The sequence below is a fragment of the Acomys minous genome (genome assembly GCF_964271855.1).
Source record: "Acomys minous genome assembly, chromosome: 18".
Taxonomy (NCBI): domain Eukaryota; kingdom Metazoa; phylum Chordata; class Mammalia; order Rodentia; family Muridae; genus Acomys; species Acomys minous.
Genome location: NC_140501.1, coordinates 65,756,660 through 65,775,442, shown reverse-complemented (window position 1 = coordinate 65,775,442; position 18,783 = coordinate 65,756,660). Strand labels below are relative to the sequence as shown.

Genomic DNA, 18,783 nt, shown 5'->3' with positions numbered 1-18,783 from the left:
GGCGATGGAGCTGAGTTCCCCAGGCTAGGCGATGGAGCTGAGTTCCCCAGGCTGGGCGATGGAGCTGAGTTCCCCAGGCTAGGCAAAGGAGCTGAGTTCCCCAGGCTGGGCGATGGAGCTGAGTTCCCCAGGCTAGGTGATGGAGCTGAGTTCCCCAGGCTAGGTGATAGAGCTATGAGTTCCCCAGGCTAGGCAATGGAGCTGACTGAGTTCCCCAGGCTAGGCTAGTGTGCAGCCCCAGGGGAGGACTTTGGGAGCACAGATCATCTGATAGTCAGCAACAGTGGAGCTCAACAGGACTGTTCCCTGTACATGCAAACGTGCTGCTCCCGACTTGGCTGCAGAGCTCACTTGATACGCAACGCCTAGACTTCAGCCAGCAGACCTGTATTCCACGAAAGCCGTTCTTACATGATCTTCTGTTGCTTCTGGTTTTTTTCTAAGACCTGTGATCTTAAGTGTAAATCTGAGCTTCATTTCTTCACCTACTTAGTGGGAACTGAGACTTCTGAACACAGCTGCAAGGGCAGAGACAGCTTGGGAGGGATGCAAATCAATACACACATGCATACACACCACAGTCCTATACCATACACACACACACACAATCACACATCACACAGAGACGTGATCTCTCACACATACATAGTCACACACACAACATACAAAGTCACCTGCCAGTCACAGAACAGTCACACAAAGCCACAACGTCTCTGTGTGTGTGTGTGGATACACACACACTCGCTCTTTGCACTGGCTTATCCTGTCTAAGAGACAGGCATTTCACTTCTCACCAGAGCGTGTTAAAAGAGACGTAACGTGAAAGCACACACGGTCCAGTCCTGACAAGTGCTTAGTGGTGCAGTTCCGGACAATGAAGGATTAGTAAAGGGTTACCTGACCCAGCAAAAGGACAAAGGACCACCATTTTCCAGGTCATCAGCACTGTCTTTTGTCACTAACTTCAATGACAACTACTTAATGAAAACAGATGAAAGTCCACAGTTGCGAGCCAGCAAGTCATGAAGAGCTTGTGAGAGTGACACAGACCCCAAGGGAACCCATCTACACACAAATGTTAAGATAACAAAGGGCAGTGGGAGGCCTGGAGGGACGTGGCAGAGAAACTTTTTTAATTTGGAAAGGAAGGGTTACACTGAAGAGAAGGCAGATTCTGTGAACTTGGTCTGACAGCGACGGCGTTCTGTGGACTCCCCACCTCATACCCAGCCAATGAGAGATAAACACAATTCTGGAATCAATGTTCAGCACGCTGCCATCTCAAGAATTCTTAGCCAGGGGACGTCAGAGTAAACCTGAAAGAAAGAACCAAAAAGGTATATGTCATGTCCCAGATCCTCCAAGCAAACTCTGACCCCGTGAGCAGCCACAGCACTCCTAAGTGCACAGGACTTTGGCCAGACTACAATAACCAGAAAAGGCCAACTGTTTTCACAAGTATTTTGGGAGAGTAGTATCTATAAAGACAATGTTCACACCTAACTTCCAAGCTCACAAAAAAACAAAAAAACAAACAAAACCCACTAAAGCAGCATCAGCTCTATGATGTAGCAATCCCGAGTTGTGCAGCAGCCACTCACTTCCTGGCCCTCAGACTCCTCATAAAGCACTAAAACTCAATTTAAGGACAGACTCAAGAAGACAGCAGACAAAACTCAGAAACTCACAAACGGTCAAGGTCTTGAAGAAGTAATTCAGCTTTCACTGAATGTGAGCTACTTGGTAGGGTGGGACAGGCCTGCAGAAGGGGTTAAGCCGCTGCTTAGGCGTGGGTGGACTCTGACACTACAGCACTTGACCCTACAACAGGAAGGCCAGTCCACACAGAGAGGAAAAGCGCTCAGGAAAGCAAGCGTCTCTGGTGGTCGTTTTCAGAAAACCCTACTCCCAAACACTCAAACAACAGAGGCCTCAGCAAGTGTTATTCCTCAAGTGTTGTTAGCCCAACACAATGGGCCTGAGGAAAGTGCTTTCAACCACAAGCCAAGTAAAGGCTCTCGCAAACTGCCACAAAATCTCCTGATAGCGAGACATGCAAAATAGAAGACTCCTACTGAGAAAAATGGGGGGCAGGTTGTCCCTAGTCTTTCACCTGGGCAGAAATAGTGCCACCTGACCCACCCGTTCTAATCACCTTAAAAGAAAGCAAGGTGAAAGACAGGAAACTGTAAATAACCACGTCAACAGAGATGGGAATGGCATGAGGACGGCAGGCAGAGTGCCTCAGAGTGTGTGTGTCCCCACCACCCACCCGGCCTCAGCACCCTCTCGGGTCTGTCACTGTTACTGGACAGATGTGATCAAGTGCTGACCTTTCCCTGGATTCTGATCACCCAATTAAAACTGAAACTGGGCGTGATATAAATCAAAGACGACTGTGCCAACTCCCAAGAGCAGAGTGCAGTCTGCAGCTCTAACGTTACAGGGCACGGGCCGTAGCTTCTAAGATGAAGGGCACTCCAGAAACCAACTGGGCTCATCCTCACACTTTACAAATGACAGAACTGTAACTTGATAGCTTGGAAATTTTATCCAGAGCTGTGCTGTCCAACCCCATAGCCAGTAGCTACACAGATTTATTTAAACTTGGTGAAAACTGGGTAAAATTACGTGCTGGGCTGGGGATGTAGTTCAGATAGTAGCGCGCTTATGCAGCAGGTATGAAAACCTGGGCTTGACACTCAGCATCCATAAACCCAGGCATGGTGGCACATGTCTTTTGATCCCAGAACTCACAGTGGTGTGGAGGCAGGAACATCACAAGTCAAGGTCTTCCTCGGCTACAGATTAAGTTCATGGCTAGCTAAAAATTCAGAAGAAGCTATCTAAAATAAATTAAGGAAATTAAAATTTAGTCCCTTGGTTAGTAAGTCCGTTGTCAGATGTCCATCAGCCAGCACCAATCATGTGACTAGAGGCCACTGTTGTGGGGAGTGCAGACTCGGAATACTTCCATACAGAGCAAGGGGCTCGTCTAGGTCACCCCCACTACTACATTAAGCCAAGTCGGCCTGCTCCTGCAGCTCTCCTGTACCACAGTAATGATGCCTGACTTTGCAGAAACACCTAAGATTATATCTTTATCCCTTCATATAAACTTCCCTTAAATTTTTCCATTAAAAAGAAAACAAGTTTAGAATTTTAACAAATATATATCAGGAAATATGTATTTCCACATTTTTAGGATTCATGTATCTTCCACATACACCTTTATTATCAGTGCATACAATTTTCCTGCCCACCCGGTGGTGGGTGAGACAGACAGCCATTTGTCAAAATTTAGGTATCTGTTTAATATATGGACAAATTATTTATCATCACTCAGAAGTTCTCGAAAATAGAGAGCAATGAGTATCAGAGTTTAGAATCCAAGCATCCTCTATTAAGTGCCCATTCTGTTAGGACCAAGATCTAACGTCAACTGAAATTTCACCAAGGCTAACTTTGCTCAGGTCTAGAGCAGGTACACAGCCATCTGTCTCCCCCACCACAGGAGAATTAGTATATGCACTGGCAATAAAGATGCACGTGGAGGACACATGAATCTTAAAAATGTGGGAATGTGGGAATGACAGAACATTTTATAGATGGTTGATTCTGTAACACTTTGAACAGTCAACCTTAAAGCTCTACCTTCAGTAAGCAAACAGTGAGAGTATGAATAAAAACTAACAACTGGAGAGACAGACAGACAGACAGACAGATAGACAGGCAAGCAAGCAAGCAAAAAAAAGCCCAAATGGAGTCCACAAAACACAGTGGCCATCATAACTTTTATCAGTGAAAGTTACCAGCTGTAAGAAGCTGTGATGAAGGCCAACCTCCTCAGTGTACATACAGGGAAACTGAGGCCTGTGAACAGCCTCGGGTACCTGGGGGTGCAGTGGAGGGCAGGAACAAGAGTGAACAATTTTAAAGCAATGTCACAATGCCAGATGTGGGAGGTGGGCCCTGCAGACCTGAGAGCCCTGTGCAGCCCAGTGGGTGACAGTGACTTAAGGCTGGAGTCACCTGGAGGTAAGCAGCCGGGTCAGGCCAGAACAGATTCTCACCGTGGACCCACCTGAGGCAGACACAGCAGTGAGCTCCTGCAGTGCCGGCTCAGGGGCCAGAGAGAGCAAGAGGGTCATGAGTTCAAAAGTAACCTGGGCCACAGAGCAGGACGGTCTCAAAAATATTAAATTTAAAATAATCTAAAAATAGGGCTGACAAGATAGACCAGTGGGTAAAGACACCCGATACACCTGACACCCCAACTCCCATCCCCAGGGCCCACAGGGTGAAAGGAGAGAAATCACTCCCAAAGGCTGTCCTCTTGCCATGTGTCACGGCTGCACACATCCACATACAGACAACACACTGACACACACACACAAATAACTAACTACATCTGACTGTCTCTATCTCTGCCTTAAAAAGATCAACCAGAAGACTTCAGCCACCAATTAAAAGAGTCAATACTATTAAGACTAATCATAAAGAATTAATCTCTCCTTCCAGCCCCCTGAGGGACTGAGGCGCTGAGAAAAGGTCACAGGACCCACTCACTCATCAACTGAAAAATTAAAGATTATTGTCAGTGGGAGTTCATTGTTGGAGGCAATAAAAGGTCTAGAATAAATGAAAAGAGAAGTCCTGAACCTGACAAGAGGGGACCCCTGTGAAATCCTAGTTTCTGTGCACAGGTCTCTGCTGAGGGACACAGGCTTGGGGTGAGCTGAGGAGACCTGGCTCAGCACTGCCCACTCCTGGCCAGGCTGGAAAGCAGCTCCCTTGCAGCATTTATGCTCCCCTGAGCCTTTGCTGCCCTCCTACGACTGGAGAGGAACTAGTTTTCGCTGCTCCACCCAGGTACAGCTCACAGGCTTTGTAGTAAATATACTCTCAGCAAAGGAACCGTGCATCCACTAGGTGGCGGCAGAGCTTAGAGGGTAACATCAGGCTGAAGCAGCTGGTCCCTCCTGCCCATGGCCAGTGCTAAATGGACTCAGTGGGTTAGAAAATAACTTAAAAAGAGGAGAGCACTGGGGAAGGGGAGTACTAAGCAGGGGTAAATACGATCAAAATGCAATACACAGATGTGTGGAACTGTCAAAGAATACATTAAAACTTTTTATCCCTTTAAATTTCCAGGGCCCATGAGCTGGCTCAGGGAATAGGGGGCATTCCCATGGATCCTGCTGCCTGAGTGTGATCCCTAGGACCCTCATGTGGGGAGAGAGCCAACTTTGTCCCACATGCTCTAGGTGCCCACTGACTCCCTCTACCCCCACTAAATAAATAGATAAAGTCTAATTTTTTTATTTTTTATTTATTTACTTATTTATTTTTGGTTTTTCTAGACAGGGTTTCTCTGTGTAGCCTTGGCTGTCCTGGACTCACTTTGTAGACCATGCTGGCCTCGAACTCAGAGCGATCTGCCTGCCTTTGTCTCCTGAGTGCTGGGAATAAAGGCATGCGCTACCACGCCCGGCCTAGTTCCAGGCAAGCCTGGGATTGGGAGACCTTGTCTCTTCATTTATTAAAGATGGAGATGGGAAAAAAGAATACACCAACTCCCACCCCGAGGTAATTCTCTAGATTACTATACTTTGACAAATTTAAAAAGACAACAAAAGGAGCCAGGCGTGGTCACCCACGCCTTTAATCCCAGCACTCGGGAGGCAGAGGCAGGTGGATCTCTGTGTATTTGAGGCCAGCCTGGACTACAGAGCGAGTCCAGGACAGCCAAGGCTACACAGAGAAACCCTGTCTCAAAAAACAAAAAAGACAATAGAAGTGCATATTTGTAAACAGGACTGCCTATCAGTTCAAGTGCTCTGTCCAGCCCCGTAGCCTTCTATCATTAGCTAGAATTAAATGCTTTTTAAAAGATAGTTTAAGACTCTCCCCATGGTATAAAGAAAGCAGAACTAACAAAACTTCAGCCCAAGCTTCTGGCAACAAGCTCCACACAGGAAGACAAGCACACTTAAGCTCCCTCTGCTCCCATCTCCTGTTCTCCCGACCCAGGGACCACACCACCAGTAATGAAACTCCCAAAATGCAACCCAATGCTGCTCTGTCTCCCATTTCATACTTTCTTTTAAAAACCCTGATACTGGGCCGGTGGCAGTGGCACATGCCTTTAATCCAAGCACCTGGGAGGCAGAGGTAGGTGGATCTGTATGAGCTCAAGGTCTACAGAGCTAGTTCCAGGACTGCCAGGGCTACAGAGAAAGCCTGTCTAGAAAAAGGAGGAGGAGGAGGAGGAGGAGGAGAAGAAGAAGAAGACGACGACGACAAAGAAGAAGAAAGAATCCTGAAAGGAGCTGGAAAGATGGCAGAGCAGTTAACAGAGGACCCAAGTTCGGGTCCCAACACCACACTGGGCCATAAACTGCTCATGACTGCCTTTAACTCAGCTGCAGGGAAATGAAGAGTCTGCATATTCTTAGCCTACGATTCCCAGCTGGGCAGCTGGCCCAGGGCTGTTAATATGATCTGCACTGCACGGTTTCTGCTGAGCCTGCTTTTTTGTCTGTTTTGTCATAATTTTGAAATACTAAGTTCCTTGGAAGCCGAGTCCTCCTCCAATCATGACAGCACTAGCAAATAACTTTCTATGATTTGGTGTCTTTCTGAGCCTCGAGAACATCCTTGAAATGCGTTCTGTCCCTTCCTAAATACATACCATAACTCACCTAGGAAAGGCCTTGGCAACTCGAGATTTGTGAAACAGCTGGTTCCACATCTCTACAGACCGCCCAAGAGCTACACCTAGTATTCATAAGCGCAGGGTGGCCTGCCCCGAAGCTACACCAGGGTATCCAAAGGAAGCTAACTAGGAACTGGCCGGGGCTCCTGTCCAGGCGTGGCCGCCCTCCTCGGTGTCTCACAGCACTTCATGCTGACCTCTGGTAACACTTGACCCATGCCATGCTTCAGCTGTAAGTCTGTGGGGCTTCACTTAACACGGGGTCTCACGTAGCTCAGGCTCACCTCCAACATGCTATGCAGTACAGGACGGACTTGAAGTTCTAACCCGCCTGCCCTTACTTCCTGCGTGCTGGGATGGCAGGCACACAGCACTGCTGCCGGCTGCTCAGTGCTGGGATTGAAGCCAGGGCATTCCACCAACTCATGTCCACCAACCCAGCTTTGCTTCTTTTGTTTTTGTTCATACGTTTTGAGATTAGGTCTCGGCTGTTCACTTTTAAAGGCATTTTACTTTCCTGGTATTCCCAGTCTCAGGCACTGACTAGGGATGGAGGTCAGGTCTCCAAGGACTGGAAGTGTACTAGGATGGTAGAAGGAAGCGGTTCTCGAATGTTCTCGGTGACTAAAGCACCCCAACAACTTACCACTACCTAAAGCGAAAGTTCTACCCGAACAAACAGGACTGCTTTCAAGGTGGATTTATGTTCCGTTCCCAAATGCAGTCAGTCACCTCAGGGCAGGCTGGCTCCTGTGTGATATGTCTGATGCTTTTAGTACTAAAACACAGGCTCACATGTAGTGATGTAAAGAGGTTGGTCCTGGGACATTTTCCCCAAAATGTTCTTGTTTTTTAAGGTTCTGTCCTCTTGCCACCTGGAAACAATAATACTAAATCTTATGGTGCAAAGGCAAAGAAAAGCGCCAGGCATTCTCAGTGAGCTGCACAAGCACAGGACCAGAGCATGGAGAGACAGATGCTATTCTACAAGCACGTAACTGTGCATCTGAGGAAGCCACAGGACTGCTCTGGGCCCATTTTCTCATACAAAATAAACAATATCGATATGTGTTAGGAAAAAAAGCCATGTACTTATCACAGCATTAAGACTGTTTCTTCAAGGGTGTTGGGTTTTTTTTTTTTAAGACTTATTTATTTATTATGTATACAGCATTCTATGTGTATGTAACTCCTGCAGGCCATCATGTGGTTGCTAGGAACTGAACTCAGGACCTTTGAAAGAGCAGCCAGTGCTCTTAACCTCTGAGGCATCTCTCCAGGCCTGGGTGTTGAGGTTTGAACAAGAAGGGCCACGCGGGCTCCTGTGAATGCTTCCCCCCAGTAAGTGGAACTGTTTGGGAAGGACTAGGAGGTGTGTCCTTGTCACTGTGAGCAGGCTCTGAGGCTCATGAGCCCATGCTAGTCACAGTTAGCTCGCGGCTTCATGTTTGTGATTCAAGATTCAAGTTCTCAGCTACGGCTCCAGGACCAAGTCTGCCTGCTGCCATGTTCCCCACCACGGCAGTCACAGACTTTGACCCTTTGCAATAATGAATACCAAATTAAACACTTTCTTCTACAAGTTGCCTTTGTCATGGTGTCTTGTAGCAAAGTAAAACAAGTGGAGAGAAGGGCACAGGTAGGCAGAGAGGGCAGAGAGGGCAGAGAGGGCGCTCAGCCCTGCAATCAGGACCGAGGCCTACTTTTGTTTCCCTATCAGAATTCTGTAACGCCTGTTCCTATCAGGCAGCAATGGCAACAGTTAACATCAGTGGCAATCAGAACTGGAAAGAATTTCAACAACAAATCTAGAAGCAAACCCTGCAATTCATCTTTCTTCCAAAATATTTGGGTGCACACCTGTCATCAACAGGCTGATGCTCATGTTCATACTAACGCATTCTGAACCTCCAGGACATTCTGCAAATGTCTTACAGCGCTATGGAAACTCGGCCCACTAGGACCAGAGCCAAGCCCACCCAGTCTCGCCTGCTCACATCAGCACAGCAGGACAAGGGCTGTGACGGCCACTTACATTCTGCCAGACTCCGGCTCCTCAGCCAAGGCAATGGGAGCAGGTCAGCCGACAAAGTTCATGACGACGAGGTGCAGGATGGTACTGGCGAAGAGAAAGTCAGCGAAGGCTCGCTCTGGAGAGATGCCTTGGAAATCCGCCTTGTTCTGTGGGTTGATCTGTATTCTTAAGCAAACTGGGTAAGAAACGAAACACAAACGTCATCATCCAGAAGTATAAAACAGATGACTGCTAATCAATACACAAACACATTCTGTGATGAAACTTTTCCTCTAACAAAATGGAGGCACACATACACCCAAGAGGCATGCACAGGGATGACACCTCCGATGTACACCAAGCTAGGAACATCTAATGTCCATTAACAGTACAGAGGGTAAATTATAGCACATGTAGGCAGAGAAACACTATATGGCAATGAACAGGAATGTCTGCTAGATGCAACTTGGATGGATTCCACGATATATAACGCAGCACAATCCAAACAGCAAGTGCACACGAGATGATGCCGTACATATGGAACCTGAAACCAGACACAACAGGCAGACATGGTGACACACACCTGCAATCCCAGAATGTGGGAGGCTCAGGGAGGGCTGCCGCAAGCTCAAGACCAGTGTGGACTACAGAGTTAAGACACTATCTCAAAAAAACCCAACACAACAAAAATAATCAACAAATGAAATAGGCCAAATAAACCTAGAGTAGCATAAGTCAAGATTGTGGTTTTCATCTTTCATGGACAGAGAAGTGGCTTCAAAAATGCCAGGAACCTTGTATGGTATTGATAACGTTCTGTGTCTTGATCTGGGTCGCAGTTAGATCAGAAAATTTAAAACTTATCCCAGCTAGGTATGGTACTGCACACATGTAACCCAGCACGTTCCAGGCAAACGTGGGAGGGGATCCACTCAAGGTCATCCTCAACTCTGCGGCAAGTTCCAGGTGACCCTGAGCTACATAAGACACTAAAACTAAAGCATAAGAAACTAAAACTAAAAGCAGGGTGGTGAGATAGCTCACTGGCAAGGGCATCTGACGGCAAGCCTGATAGCACACGTACACACAAACAATAAATAAAACTGTAAAAAGTAAATACAAAGTTAGAACTCATAAAATTTTACACCCTTACAATCTTAACTATCCTTTGTTAAAGGAAAAGTAAAACCTCAGAGTTATGCTAGAAACTACACATTTATTCAGTTACACCTCCCAAAAGCCTCTAAGCTCTCTACTCTAGCTGACTTAAAGGTGTCTGATTACAGCGACATGGGGCTATGGATACAGCAGAACAAAGGGTGGGCTGAGTGACAACCCTGGGGAAGCCCAATCCTGTCCTACAAGAAGCATGCACAGCACGTGCACAGATTATGAGGACAGGGGCTGCTCCCCCGAGGACCCTTACTGTAGATAAACTATCTCTGCTAAGAGTTCTAGTGGCTGCTTATTCGTCTCAAAAGACGGCAACACGCACGACTCTCAGCGGCGATCTCCTCTCGCACGGTTCTGTATCCCTGAAGTCTAACACGGCAGCAGCCGGTCACCCAGACACGAAAAGCAGCTCCAGGGGTGTTCTCTGCTCAAACACCTTTTATGGCCGCAGTAAGTTGTACAGCTGCTTCAGGCTAGCATCCACTCCAGCATTTACAAAGACTCTGCTCCAGGGAGAGCAGGATCAGAGCAGCCCTCGAGTTCATCACCACAGCAACCGTCCCCCTCACCCCAAGCAGCCGCACTACAGAGGTGCTGATCTTTATGAAGGGCAGACCAAGTAAGGAACCCGCTTAAACCCTGCTGTGAAACACCGCGTTGGTCCACCTTTGGGGGAAAGCAACTGGCAATAGCACTTAATATTTTAAGGGTTTTTACCTTCTGACTAATGAATGTGTCTTACCAAACAGCATGTTTGTACAATTGGGGAAAAAAAGTGGTCCAAATGTCATCAAAAGGGATACTCAAATTACACTACAGAACTGTAATGAAATCCTATGCAATTATTTAGAATAAGGTAAATTCTCTACATACTGACAATAAAGCTAAGCACTGACTTATGTCTGTGGTATTAATTTTAGTGTTGTATGTGTATGTTCATGTGTATTGTGCATAAGGGTAGGCGAACACATATATGTGTGTGGAGGCCAGACGTTCTTCCTCATTCACACTGCACATAATTTTTTTTCAAAGATTTTGAGTGTGTGTGCACACATATTTGTCTGTATGCTGCGTCTATATGACCTGTGTACACAGATGCTGCTGGAAGCCAGAAGAGGGCACTGGATTCCATGGAGCTGTGGTTACAGGCAGCTGTGAGCCATCCCTCCTGAGCCATCCCTCCTGAGCCATCCCTCCTGAGCCATCCCTCCTGAGCCATCCCTCCTGAGCCATCTCTCCTGAGCCATCTCTCCTGAGCCATCTCTCCTGAGCCATCTCTCCTGAGCCATCCCTCCTGAGCCATCTCTCCTGAGCCATCCCTCCTGAGCCATCCCTCCTGAGCCATCCCTCCTGAGCCATCTCTCCTGAGCCATCTCTCCTGAGCCATCCCTCCTGAGCCATCTCTCCTGAGCCATCCCTCCTGAGCCATCCCTCCTGAGCCATCCCTCCTGAGCCATCCCTCCTGAGCCATCTCTCCTGAGCCATCCCTCCTGAGCCATCCCTCCTGAGCCATCCCTCCTGAGCCATCCCTCCTGAGCCATCCCTCCTGAGCCATCCCTCCTGAGCCATCTCTCCTGAGCCATCTCTCCTGAGCCATCATCTCTCCTGAGCCATCTCTCCTGAGCCATCCCTCCTGAGCCATCTCTCCTGAGCCATCTCGGGGCAGGAGTTGTCTTGGAACCTGAAGCCCATGGGTTCTGCTAGGCTGGCTGAGCTTCAAGGGTCCGGCTGTCTTTCCCCTCCCCCAGCTTGGGTCACAGACACGTGTGGCATGCCCAGCTTTGCCTGTGAGTGCTGGGGACCGTAACCATCCTCAGGCCTTTGCAGCAAGTGTTCTGCCTCGGGCCCCATATTGCTGTTTCTGAAACTTTAACTTCTACATATAATTATATTTATACCTTTACTTTATATATATATAAATATTCTATCAGTTGCCATCTAACAAAAACTCTAGATAAACAGATACAAAACTACTAACAGCAATGGGATAGAAAATGAGGTAGTGTTTATAGTATCTACAGGGGCTAAGAGAAAAGCTCTATGCCATGGACTGATGCAAACCTGTAAGTGACCGGAACGCCTCAAATTCAGTTACAGTGCACAAACCAACCCCACTAGCATCCAATGGGCCTCAGCAGTCATGGAGACCAATATTCCATTAAAAACATGTTTCTTTTATGTTATATGAGCGTCTTGCCCTCATGTATATACATGCGTCATGTGTGTGCCTGCGGCCAAGGAGGTGAGTACACAGCACCGGGGTCCTGGAGCTAAAGTGGCAAGAACGGTGGTGACCATTCTGCAGGTGCAGGCATCGGAACCCGGGTCCTGAAGAAGAGCAGCCAGGGCTCTTAACTGCTGAACCACCTGCCCAACCCATTTGATGGAGAAAAAAAAAGCCTAGTTAATTGGATTTTTCCCCCCAACTTGATACAAACGAGAGTCAGCTGAGAGGAGAGAACCTCCACAGGGGAATCCCTCCATCAGACTGGCCTGTGGGCGTGTCTTTGGGGCATTCCTTCTTAAGGATTTGATTTTATAATTAGGTGCTTTGCTTACATGTATGTCTGTGTACTACTCGTGTTCCTGGTGCCCTAAAGGCCAGAGAGCAGGTCAGATCTCTAGACTTGGAGTTCCGACAGCTGTGAGCAGCCATGTGGGTGCTAGGAATGGAACCTGTGTCCTCTGGAAAGGCAACCAGTGCTCATAACTGCTGGGCCATCGCTTTTGCATTATCTTAGTGATTGATCTAGGAGGAGCAGCCAATTGTTAGCAGTTCTATGCCCTGGGCAGGTGATCCTGGGTTGTACAAAAAGCAAGCCATGAAGAGCAACCAGTAAGCAGCAACCCTCCAGGGTCTTCGCTTCCGTTCCTACCTGCACGCTTCTGCCTTGGCTCCCTTGGCTGATGGGCTGTACCGCGTAAGCCAAACAAGCCCTTTGCCCAAGTTGCCATTGGTCATGACGGTTTCAGCATAGCAACAGAAAGCAAAGGAGGACAATGTCTAAGAAGTGGGGGGGGGGGGGAACAGGTGAGCTAGGAGGAGCTTCCAAAACTAGCCTGGGAAACAGTCGGATAGTCTGATAAGCTGCCCTGTGAGAAGCACAAACCCTACAGGGTCTGTGTTACTTACTCATAAGCTCGCCACGTCCCTCGGCTGCTCTGGACACAAGAAAGGTAAAGAAACATGCCTGCTCCAGAAATGAGGCTGCAGTGTCTCCCAGAAACCGACTACCTCCTGAGGCAGCTGCCCCTGCAGCAGCTCTACCTCATCTAGCTCCTTAAACGCTCATTCGCTCAGCAAAACATTTACCAAGCGCCTACTGCAAGTCAAGCATCATCTAGACGCTGGGCAGACGGCACGGAGGCAGACGGACAGGACTCTCCCAAGGAGCTTACAGTCTGTGGAGACAAACACTAGTGTTTGCAGTCACGCGTCAGCAGACAAACAAGGAAATGCTGGGCAGGGTACACACTGTGAAGAAGAAAATAGAGCAAGAGAAAGGAGAAGAGAAAGCTGTCATATCCTGTAGTCACGTCTTTTAAAATGCTACTAAAGGCCATGTTTAAAGGCTAAAGGGCCAGACACAAAGATCTGGGGCAGAGCACTCCAGAATGTAAAAACAGTCTTGCCACATCTTAGGCATAGCAATCCAGGGACACCAGACATCAGTGACTGGAGACGACGCAGGAAGCAGTCTGGACTTAGTTAACGGGCAGTGACACCATGTTTCGGGTTCGAGCAGAGAGTGGCATGAAGGACTCAGGCTCTGCAAAGGCTAGAACTGCACCGTGGAGAAAGGTTTGTAGGAGTCAAGATGGATGACTTGGGAACGGAGTTGCTCAGCAGCTGTCTGTTCACCTTACTGTTAGCTATCACTAGAGGAGGCACATCTGTCGCCTCAGAGCTAACATTCCAGTGTTGGCAGCCCTTGTACGTTCCTTTTTTAACCTAGCTGGAATCTACTCATTTTAAGTACGGTTTAGGAAGGATAAGTGGAAAATAAAGCTAAGTATGTCCTTAAAATAATTCATCCTGGGCAAGTACTCCCACTGAGTCTCGTCCCTGGTCTGTGAAGTCATTGTTTTAAGTCACTTTACAACTCTGGTCCTTTTGTTTTCAAATTTAGGAAACAGTTTTGTCTTTTGAAAACCATTGGTTTGGGGCCTGGAGAGATGGCCTAGAGGGCTTGCAGAGCAGACATGAATATCTGAGTGCCGATCCCCTGAACCCACGCCAAAAGCCAGGCCTGGCTACATGTACCTGTAGACCTGGTGCTGCGGGCCAGGGCGGAACCCAGAGACCTGCTGAGTGTGCACACGTGGAGGTGAGCGGACAGCCTGCAGGAGTTCATTTTCTCCTCCCACCTCGCAGGCCCCAGGGATCAGACTCTGGTGATGCACAGGTTAAGCGACAAGGACCTTCACCCAGTGAGCACCTCACCCGCCCGATCTCGCCAACCCATGTTGTCATTTTTAATTCTCAGATGATCTCCCACAGAAATAGGCCAGACAGCCAAAGCTACAGCATTTAGTGCCACTTGGTCCTTCAAAATTCTCCAACATAGCTTCCTACAACTCCCTTCACCAGGCAAACCGCGCCCTCCATTATCTTGCAAACAACAGAAAAAAGTCAGAAACTTCAGCAGGTATCAGACTTCCTGTCTCAATGAGATGGGCAAAGGACAAGCATCCAAATTTCCAATTTTCCACTAAAACAAGTTACCAGGCAATGATCTGGGATAGCAAAAGAGGCTGGATTCAGTAAACTTAATACTGTCAAAAGAAAAATGGCAGCTAGGCCGCTGGCACACATCTTTAATCCCAGCACTCAGAAAGTAGAGCTAAGTGGGTCTCTGTGAGTTCAAGGTCAACCTGACCCACAGTTCCAGCTAGCCAAAGCTACACACTAAAACCAGGTCTCAAAAAAAGATGGACAGATGGACGGACAGATAGATGGATGGATTTGAGGATTTAGCTCAGCAGCAAATTGTCCCTGAGTTCACTGCGGGGAGGAACATGCAAATCGTAACTTTCCACAGCAACAATGACTTTTATTGAAGCCCTTTTCCCCTTAAGCCCACTTTTATTTCTCTCATCCTATTGCTTGTTACCTAAAAGATTTGGAAATCACGTCACTATTAACACCAGACTTACTGCTAATAATGACTTCACTAACAATGACCTCACGGTACTAATAATGATCTCACTGCTAATAACATCTTTATTGCTAATAACATGCTCACTAATAATAATGACCACACTAATAACATCTTCACTGCTAATAATGTCCCCACTGCAAATAACTTCCTCACTGCCAATAATTTCCTCATTAACAATGACCCCACTAATAACGTGCTCACTGCTAATAATATGCCCAATGCCAATAGCATCCTAATAATGACCCCACTAATAACATGCTCACTGCTAATAACATGCTCACTGATAATAATGTGCTCACTGCTAATAATGTGCTCACTGCTAATAACGTGCTCATTGCTAATAATGTGATCACTGCTAATAATGTCCTCACTGCTAATAAAGTGCTCACTGCTAATAATATGCTCACTGCTAATAATGTCCTCACTGCTAATAATGTGCTCACTGCTAATAATGTGCTCACTGCTAATAATGTGCTCACTGCTAATAATGTCCTCACTGCTAATAATGTCCTCACTGCTAATAGCATGCTCACTGCTATTAATGTCCTCACTGCTAATAATGTCCTCACTGCTAATAATGTGCTCACTGCTAATAATGTCCTCACTGCTAATAATGTGCTCACTGCTAATAGCGTGCTCACTGTTAATAACATGCTCACTGCTAATAATGTCCTCACTGCTAATAGCATGCTCACTGCTATTAATGTCCTCACTGCTAATAATGTCCTTACTGCTAATAATGTACTCACTGCTAATAATGTCCTCACTGCTAATAATGTGCTCACTGCTAATAGCGTGCTCACTGTTAATAACATGCTCACTGCTAATAATGTCCTCACTGCTAATAATGTCCTCACTGCTAATAATGTGCTCACTGCTAATAATGTCCTCACTGCTAATAATGTACTCACTGCTAATAATGTCCTCACTGCTAATAATGTCCTCACTGCTAATAATGTCCTCACTGCTAATAATGTCCTCACTGCTAATAATGTCCTCACTGCTAATACTGTCCTCACTGCTAATAATGTCCTCACTGCTAATAATGTCCTCACTGCTAATAATGTCCTCACTGCTAATAATGTACTCACTGCTAATAATGTACTCACTGCTAATAATGTCCTCACTGCTAATAATGTCCTCACTGCTAATAATGTCCTCACTGCTAATAATGTACTCACTGCTAATAATGTCCTCACTGCTAATAATGTGCTCACTGCTAATAGCGTGCTCACTGTTAATAACATGCTCACTGCTAATAATGTCCTCACTGCTAATAATGTCCTCACTGCTAATAATGTGCTCACTGCTAATAATGTCCTCACTGCTAATAATGTACTCACTGCTAATAATGTACTCACTGCTAATAATGTCCTCACTGCTAATAATGTCCTCACTGCTAATAATGTCCTCACTGCTAATAATGTCCTCACTGCTAATAACGGTGCCCATTGCTATCACCAATCTCACTACTAAGAGTGTCCCTTTGCTAAGCAGTCTATTCGATAGCAAGCCAGATTGCTCGCACTGTAACTTGACAATTTCAGCCTCCACAGGCACAAAAGACTTGGAGCTGGAGAGACGTCTCAGTTGATCAGGTGCCTGCCTCAAAGCATAAGGACCCAGGTAAAAGTTGGTATAGTGGCACTGACATCATAACTGTGGAAAGAGAGGGGGAACAGAAGAGAAACCACACAACAGGAAGACACCATTATGAACACACAGACACACTGACACTTCACAATACACTATATACACACAGACACCAAAAAAGTGTTTTTGAAAAGAAAGATTTTTTTTTAAAAAGTACTTGAAATAAGCAAAGCCACTTGCAAAAAAGGAAAAAAAAAAAGGAAAGAGAGATAGGCAGGCACATAAGGGAAACAAGAGGAATTTTAAAAGCCAAACAAACCCCCTGGCTTGATCACTAACCTAACTTCTTCAGAGTCCTGGGAAGTCAGGGTGGCCTGAGCAGGGGAAGGCTTAAAGTCAGCTTTCAGCCCCACCCCAGTCCTACACTTCCATACCCAGAGGCTAAATAAATAATAAAGAAATCAGAGGTTCTCAGCAGGATGCTTTCTCCTGGCTCCTTAATAAAATTATCATAAACAGTTCCGGGTACAGTAAAGGGCTCGTTCAGATCTGGGGTGGCCCTAGCGTGTCCTGATGGTTAGGGTGCAGCCTCAAGAAACTAGACCCAAATTCAAAGGCGATGCCTACTAACAATCTAACTTTGCAGCTCTAGCTCTGACTAGGGCACAAGTTGTGATGTCCTGAAGCCTATTTAAGTCCTGAAAAGTAAAATTACTCCAGTGTGCCTAAGCTAGCAGTGTGATGTGAGGTCTATGTTAAGGAAATGTCTATGTAAGTCAAGTCTGCAGACAAGTCCAATGCCCTAATTTTTTTTTTTGTCTGTGCCCAAATCGGCTCTAATTCACTGAGGAAAAGGAAACAATCACTAATAATGTCCCAAAACACTGCTGACCATAATACACTCGCTAGCAACACTCCTGAACCAAACCTGTTCACAGGATTCACTCAGTTCCACGGGGCAAGAAAGGTCTTGAGAAGGGATCCGTGGAGGCAGTCCTCATGAAATCTGGAAATCTGAAATGGCCACCAAATGCGGAAGACCAGAAAGGAGAGCTAACACGAATTGTGTGAGTAAAAACTGAGCTCGGGATAATGAGAAAAGCAGGTCGCATCATCCCCAGAACCAAGAAGCGCAACTAAAAAGCTAGGAACTACTGGGCAACTCACAGTCACCAAAACCTATATTCCTACACCATCACTTAACGTCTTCCCCTGGATGGAGCACGGATTAGGCCAACGTGACAGGAATGGCTCAGGGTTGGATTTTTTTTTTTTTTTCATTTAAAGGCCTACCAACTTTAAACTTGAGTTAAAGCTACATCGAAGCTGGTGTGGGAGTTTTCCTAGGAGCCGTATTACTTGCGGTGGGCCACCAGAGAACAGTTACTTTACATAATCAGTCCTAGCTCCTAGACAGCCGTTTGGCGTTAGAAACGTGACGTTTCTGAGCCTGTTTCCTGCAGGGATCCCAAGAAAAGAAGTATGCGTGCCTTCACAGGCCGACGGCCATCTACAAACTACCAAAGGGCACTGTGAAGACGGAGCTGCGCGCCACGCTGGGACACTAGTACCAGTATACAGAATTATTACCCGCTAGGATGAAGCTGCCCACACAAGAGATGAAGCCCGAGAGGAAAGAGTTGAAGGGGAAGGTGCCCACGAGCAGACAGTAGCCGAACTGCAGCGCCCCGGTCAGCAGTATATAAAGCAGATAGGCGTCCAGCAACTTCAGCCGCTGCGGAGTGGAGCTCAGGTACTCCTCCAGGAACCGCGAGATGACGGACACCACCGACGCCGACATGACCACCGCGGGTGCTTTCGGATACCGGACCGCCACAAGGGATGCTGCTCGCGCGTGCGCGCTGGCGGGCCCTAGCCACGCCCACACCAGTGGGCCAATTGGCGCAGGCGTAAAGGTCGGCCTTGGCGCGTCACAATGGATGCGCAGGCGCAGACTGCATCCCCAGACTCAGAACTACCGCCGGAAATAGATTAATGCGCCTGCGCGTGGCCTCCCTCGGTTCTGGAGACGTGTACTACATCTTTATTTCCGCCCCGTGATTGTGGACGCCCACTGTTGCTCTGGCGACGAGATTTGTGACGGCAACAGGGGGAGAAGCTTA

At 47.1% G+C, this 18,783-nt stretch overlaps 1 protein-coding gene across 1 annotated transcript; it reads right to left on the bottom strand.

Annotated features, from left to right (window-relative positions):
• Window positions 1-1,112: 1,112 nt before the first annotated feature.
• On the bottom strand, window positions 1,113-18,541 carry DAD1 (defender against cell death 1). The gene is made up of 3 exons (XM_084767052.1): window positions 18,251-18,541; window positions 8,754-8,928; window positions 1,113-1,316 (listed from the first exon to the last, which is right to left on the bottom strand). Exons 1-2 carry the CDS (start codon window positions 18,459-18,461, stop codon window positions 8,798-8,800), a joined length of 342 nt encoding a protein of 113 aa, XP_084623178.1. The 5' UTR covers window positions 18,462-18,541; the 3' UTR covers window positions 1,113-1,316; window positions 8,754-8,797.
• Window positions 18,542-18,783: the final 242 nt, after the last annotated feature.

Bases quoted from the DNA above. Each gene is read 5' to 3' on its own strand.
- DAD1 (XM_084767052.1), bottom strand. From the start codon at position 18,461: ATGTCGGCGTCGGTGGTGTCCGTCATCTCGCGGTTCCTGGAGGAGTAC. The intron at 8,929-18,250 runs GTAATAATTCTG...TTTCTTACCCAG, and splicing joins GGGCAGCTTCATCCTAGCGG to TTTGCTTAAGAATACAGATC.